Here is a 5,803-nt window from a genome sequence, read left to right as displayed (position 1 = left end):
GGGCCGGTGGGCGGGGCAAGGTCCCGCCCCTACCAGTGCGGGGCGGGGCCCTGCCGCCAGGGCGGGGTCAGGTGCCCCTAGGTTCCCTGCAGCCAGTCTGGACTATTCGCCTCTCCTCGCGACTGGGGTGGCATTTTCCCGCCTAGTGACTTTAGCTAAGTCCTCCTTTCCAGGGCCGGGTCTGCCCCCAATAAATGGGCAGAGGCTGCTCACCTGCCCTCCCCCGACCCCAGGACTGGGAGGAGATGACCCAGTTTTCCAGGGAGACCCCTCCTGCCTCCGCCCACTCTGCCAGTGGAGTGCGGGGTGTGTGTGGGGGGGATGAGCTGCGGCAGAGGAGGAGCCAGTGCCTAAGGACAGGCCCTTCGCACTGGCAGCAGGTGCGCATCCTGGCTGGGACTCAGTTTCCCCTTGCTGTGAAACAGGGCGGGTAAGGCTGTAAAGCCATCTCTGCACGGCTCTCGGGTCTCCCAGATTCCGCCTCACACCCCTGCCCAGCTCCCACCCAGAATGGTTCTCCAAGGACTCATCCCCACAGAGCTCAAGGGGACCCTGACGACTCCCGGCTGGAAAAGCCACAGTGCGTCTTGGCTTCTCCGTCAAAGCACAGAGGCTCAGGGTGGTCTTCCAGCCCGCCTACCCTGCAGCCTGGCATTAATGCGCCACTCCGCCGAGAGAGGCAGGTACAGGGAGAGGCGAGGGCCATCTGCCTGGGCTGACCCTGTGGAAGCAAGCCCGCGGCTCCAGCACCATGAACAAGGGAACAGCTCTGAGATGACCAAAGCTGGGGCCAATGTATGTGTGTATGTGTGTGTGTGTGTGGGGGGGGGTCCCACAAGAGGAGGGGCTCAGGTGAGGCCCACCTCTGCTGCTCCTCTAACTCAGAAAACTAAGCCTCTCCTGGCGCCACCTCTGCTTCCAAGATATGTGATACAGAGGCCACTCTGGGTGCCAACCATGTGCCCCTCTGAGCCTCAGTTTCCCCACCTGCATTGGGGCGAGCTGCCCTGACTACTGACTGGCCCTTGGGTGTCTTCCACCCCTGGCAGTCCCATGTGGGGCCACGCAGGAAGCAGAAGGATGAGGATGCTGCCCGGAGGGATACGGCCCAGGTCTTAGGTTTAAGCTGGTTCTGTCTTCTTCCCCATTTCACCAGCTGTCGCTGTCCCGGCCACGCTGGCCAAGCCCGAGACGAGTCCAACAGCCCAGCTGGTGGGGCCTGTTATTGGCGCACCTCCCCACCGGGTGAGGGTAGCCCTGCTCTGACTGGACCTCTGGAAGGGACCTTTTCTGCTGCAGAATGAAGGCCAAGTAACCAAAACCGGGGGCCAGTGCTGCGGCTGCATGAGTAGTAGCCTCTGGCCTTGGCCCTGCCCCGCAGTGTTCGCTACCTGCCTGGGCACTGGCCCTGAGTCTCAAACCTCCCAACCAACCTCCCGCTCGGACCCAGTGGCTGAGCAGGTAGGTCTCTAATTCCCCGCCCCCCCTCCCCCCCCTGCTGAGGCTAACCTGGGAAGCAGGTCTGGCATCCAGGCCGGGCCCAGCCAGCTACACGGGCCCAGCCAGCTACACGTCCCCTGCCTTCCTCAGCACCCGCTTCCGCCTGGCTGGTTCAGCTGCGGCCCTGGGAACAGGGCTGTTCTTCCCTATCCCAGCCTGAGAAAGCTAAGGGCACGCAGACAGGGAGGGGTGCGGGGGATACTCAAGTTCGAGCAGTCCTCAGCCCTCCAGGCTGTGGGAAATCCTCCTACCAGGGCCTTGACCCCCCGGGGTGCCGTCTGTCCTCCCACACTGCCTGTCTGTGGGCTGAAGCGCAGAGCCTGTTCCGGCCCAGGGCCAGACTGAGTGCCTGGCGCCTGAAGGGCGGCCGTGTGGGGGGGGGCTCCCACTGTCCCCATGTGGCCCAGCCAGCTGTTCTGCTTCCCCCTCGAGTTTGCAGATGCAGGCCTCGCCCTCTGGACAGCACGAAGTCTGGGAGCCACGGGGCTGGCTCACGCCCAGACCTCCCCATCTCCATCCCGGTTCTTTTGGTCTCAGCACCAGTGCTTGGAAAGAGAGGTCCCAGTGGGTCTGGGGTCCTCTGGAGACATAAATGTGGCCCTGGCTGTGCCTGGGCTGAGCCGTACCTTGAATGAGGATCTCGGGAGTGCTTCCAGGAACCGTCACCTGCCCAGTGGCAGGCCATGACAAGGCTCACCCTCAGCCCCAGGGCCCCCCGCGCCTGACAAGGCTGCTATTTCTGGGCTCCACACGCCCGGCTAGGCGAGGCGGGCCCCCTGGGCCGGCCTCAGCGGACATGGCAGGCATGGCTCCCTGGAGTCAGGGTCTGACGGGAACAGAGAAGGCAGGGGAGAGGGGAACGTGCAGTTGTCAGGGAGGTCTGGCTGCCAGGTTTAGGAAGGTGGGAGCGGAGCTGGGGAAATTGAGGGTCCTACTGCAGTAGGTAGTACCCGTCCCCTCTCCTCCTACCTGGCCTCTGAGCTGAGTGGTGACCAGGGACGACCATGGAGCGACAGGGCTGGGGACAGCTCTGGCCTGACTACCCTTATCCCTGCCTCAATCAGTAGCAAGAGCTACAGGAATCACCCCAAACTCTGGGTCCCCTGCATTTCCTCGGGGCAAGTGCCGAATGCTTCCGTCGCCCGATCTGCAAGCTAGGGCACTGAGGCAGGGGTGTCAGGGATCCAGGCGATCTCACTCCGGAGTGTACACCCCAACTTTTAGAGTTCTCAGGGCCTGGCCATGGGACAGACAGGGCTGCACACCTCCTGGGGCTGAGCAATGGCCAGTGGGGAAACTGAGGCCCCCAAGCCACAGTCCCAGCTGCAGGCGAAGCCTGGGGTCTTTCTCAAGCTTCCCCAAGGCCGGCTCGCCAGCTCTTGGGATGAAGGAGGGCAGCATGTCCAGGCTGACCAAGGGGGTGCCCAGGATAGCTCTGTCTGGATTCCTGGGCCCTGATGGCCCCCTCAGTGGAGGGTGCCATTCTTCATGTGGTGCCCGCCATACGCAAAGGGGACTTCTCTCTCCCTTGGGATCCCACTTTCCTTCCCCCCACAGAAGCTGCAGCAGGCCTTATGATAAGCCACTGCATGCTGGCTTGGGGTCCACTGAGACCCTCTGGTTGTTCCCCACCAAGTCCTTAGGCTGTTACCTGCAGGACCAACTGTTGCCAGGCCATCGGCAGGGGCTGCCCCCCTCCTGTGCCACTGCCGCCCATGCCAGGCTGCTGGGCACGCCCCAGCTGCAGGGCCACGTGGCGCCGCTCCTGCTCCAGTGCCCGCGTCAGCCGCTCGAAGCGAGCTTCCTGCTCCTTCACCGAGGCCAAGATGCTGGCGGCCGAGTGTACGTCACAGTCCTCCATGGCCAGGATGCCCGCCACCTGCAGACACAGCAGAACAAGCTCAGGGCGGGGTGGGGCAGCGGCCTGCTCAGGCCATCATGGGCCCCCTGTCCGCCCGGCTCACTCATCATACGACTCTCTCCCAGACCAGAGCATTCAGCTCTCTGGAGAGAGGCCGCATTGATTGCATTCTAAATTAAAAGCCATTAATCCAAGGCTGGCCGGAACCGGCCGGCTCACTCCCTGTGGGGTGCGGGGTTCTGACCTGGGTTCTTCCATTTCTTGCTGGGCCCAGCAGAACCATGGACTATGGGTAGCTCAGAGCCCTCCAGAAAGGGCAGGAAGAGCTGGTGTGATGAGCGTCCACTCCAGTCTCACGGAGCCTCCCAGCCCCACCTCAGAGGCAGACCCTGGGGCCCAGGGGGGTGCGAATCATCCGTGGTCACATCACCAGCATGGCAGAAGGCAGGGAAAAGCCACCCCACTGCTGCCACGTGCTGGGACACCTAGGCAGGGTGACCACCTCCTCGGAGCCACGGGCAACACCAGCCTGCGCCCGGTCAGGGTGCGGTCAGCCTTCACCTGTAGCCTGGGTGCTGTCTGCTCCACAAGGCAGAATGAAAACTGACAAGCCTGGTTAAGGTTCTGGCCAGGGCTGCAAGAAGTGGAGGGTCCCCATGCCTGGAAGTGGCCCACTGTGGGTGATTCCTGATGCAGAAGAGGGCGGGGGCCCTGGCGCGTGAGGCCCAGTGCTTAGGAAAGGTCAGGCCCGCCTGTTGTTCCCGAGGGCCCCAGAGCCTGCAGAGCCAGCGCTTTCCCCGCCGTGGCTCCCTGGCTACCCGGCGTGTTTGTTTTTCATGGGCAAAAAGAAGAACAAGTATGCAGAGCCCAGACCCAGCTCCCAGCGGTGGGCGGGGTACAGGCCACGCGGCCATACGGCCTGAGCTCAGTGTGTATGGCCAGGTGCCCGGGGCTGCCTGGGGCCTCCTCCCAGCTGGTCCCACGCCAGCCCGCGGACACTGCCGGGGCTGGCTCTCTCACCCCTGCACCAGCACAGGGCCTGAGCTCCCCCTGTGCACAGGGAGCGTGCACACACAGTGAGTGACACCCCCAGAGGGCCTCCTCTGCGGCCCAGAGCAAGGATAGAGCCTGTGAACAGGGAGGGCCAGGGCTGGGCGTGACCACACCAGTCCGGGCTGCTGGTCCCAGGGTATGAGTACATCTCAGTGTGCCCGGCCCCACCATGACGGCCAGGAAACTGAAGCCCGGCGAGGGCGGCCAGCCGGCAGAGGCCCCTGAAGCTGCTTCTCATTTCCCCAGCACCTGTCACACAAATAAAACTGTCAGCGTGACCCTGCAGGGAAGCCAGTGTGAACGAGAAGCTGTGTGAAGTCAGCCACGGCCGGAAGCGGGAACACAAGCCCTGCTGGGAGGAGTGGTGGTGCCGCCTGGGGCAGCGGGGCATGAGGTGCAGGCTGGGTCCTCCCGCCCCATGGCACCAGGGCAGCATGGCATGCCCACGGCCATGCAGCCCTCCCGGGCGTGCTTGCCACCACCTGCACACAGCCCCAGCCCAGGTGCAGACCCCGGGCCCGTGCACGTGTGGACTGGTCCTGGTGGCAGGCCTGAGGGAGCATGGGGCCCCTCCTCCCCGGGAGGGCCGGGGAGGGCAGGAGCCGGGTCTCCCGAGCCCTCATTTAGATCTTGGTGCAGCGTCAGCCCATCTCAGCTGGGCTTCGGAACAAGAGGCAGAGGGAGTGGGGGCCGGCTCTGGATGGTGACAATCAGGACCCACAGGGCAGCTGCTGGCCATGTGGACAGGAGGTGGCTCCTCTCCTGTGCAAGACCACACCACCTGCCCCACTCAGGCTTCGTCTGTACTAAACCCCCACCCCTAGGCCAGGCCAGGGCTGCAGACCCTGGGACAGCCTCCCTGCCCTGAGCACCTCCCCCTAACATGCTTCCACTCTGGGGTCAGAGGACATCCACCCTAAAGGGCCAATGGCTCCAGCTGGAAGCTGGCTGGGGGCCCAGAATTCAGAGGCCACCATGAGAAGGTGTCCAAACCCTACACTGACCTCCCACTGCCTGATTTGGCTCAATGGGAGCACAATGACAGCGTCTCCTGGGTGACGCCCCAAGCACCACCCACCCCGAGGGGTTAGAGTCCCAGCAGCTGCTCATGGAGATGCAGGGCCTGGGTGCTGGGACCCTGCTACAGGAAGCACCCTCCTTCTGCCCGTGGTGGGGGCAGAAAGCTACAAAGTTGTTTGGGGTTTTTTTGAGAGGTTTTTGCTATAGGGCGCGTGCGCTCGCCAGACAGACAAGAGGGACAGAAAGCGAGAAATCACCCCCCAGGGGGGATGGCCACGCCACAATCCCTTCTCCTCCATTCTCCTCTCTGGATCTTGGGCACGCACACACACATGCCCAGCGTGAGTTTTAAGCCACCGGGTCTGGGAC

The 5,803-nt window shown here is 63.7% G+C and overlaps 1 protein-coding gene across 1 annotated transcript in view; it reads right to left on the bottom strand.

Moving 5' to 3' along the window:
* Window positions 1–5,803, bottom strand: part of ARVCF (ARVCF delta catenin family member) — a gene marked incomplete in the record, with an annotated part of 82,209 nt that overhangs the window by 15,424 nt on the left and 60,982 nt on the right. Inside the window, 1 exon segment of the mRNA XM_014588567.2 lies at window positions 3,152–3,379. Within this exon segment, the coding sequence (XP_014444053.1) occupies window positions 3,152–3,361 (210 nt within the window).

The sequence above is a fragment of the Tupaia chinensis genome, unplaced genomic scaffold (genome assembly GCF_000334495.1).
Source record: "Tupaia chinensis unplaced genomic scaffold, TupChi_1.0 Scaffold000287_1, whole genome shotgun sequence".
Taxonomy (NCBI): domain Eukaryota; kingdom Metazoa; phylum Chordata; class Mammalia; order Scandentia; family Tupaiidae; genus Tupaia; species Tupaia belangeri.
The sequence above is the reverse complement of the archived record's forward strand: the minus strand, read 5'-3'. Positions and strand labels throughout refer to the sequence as shown.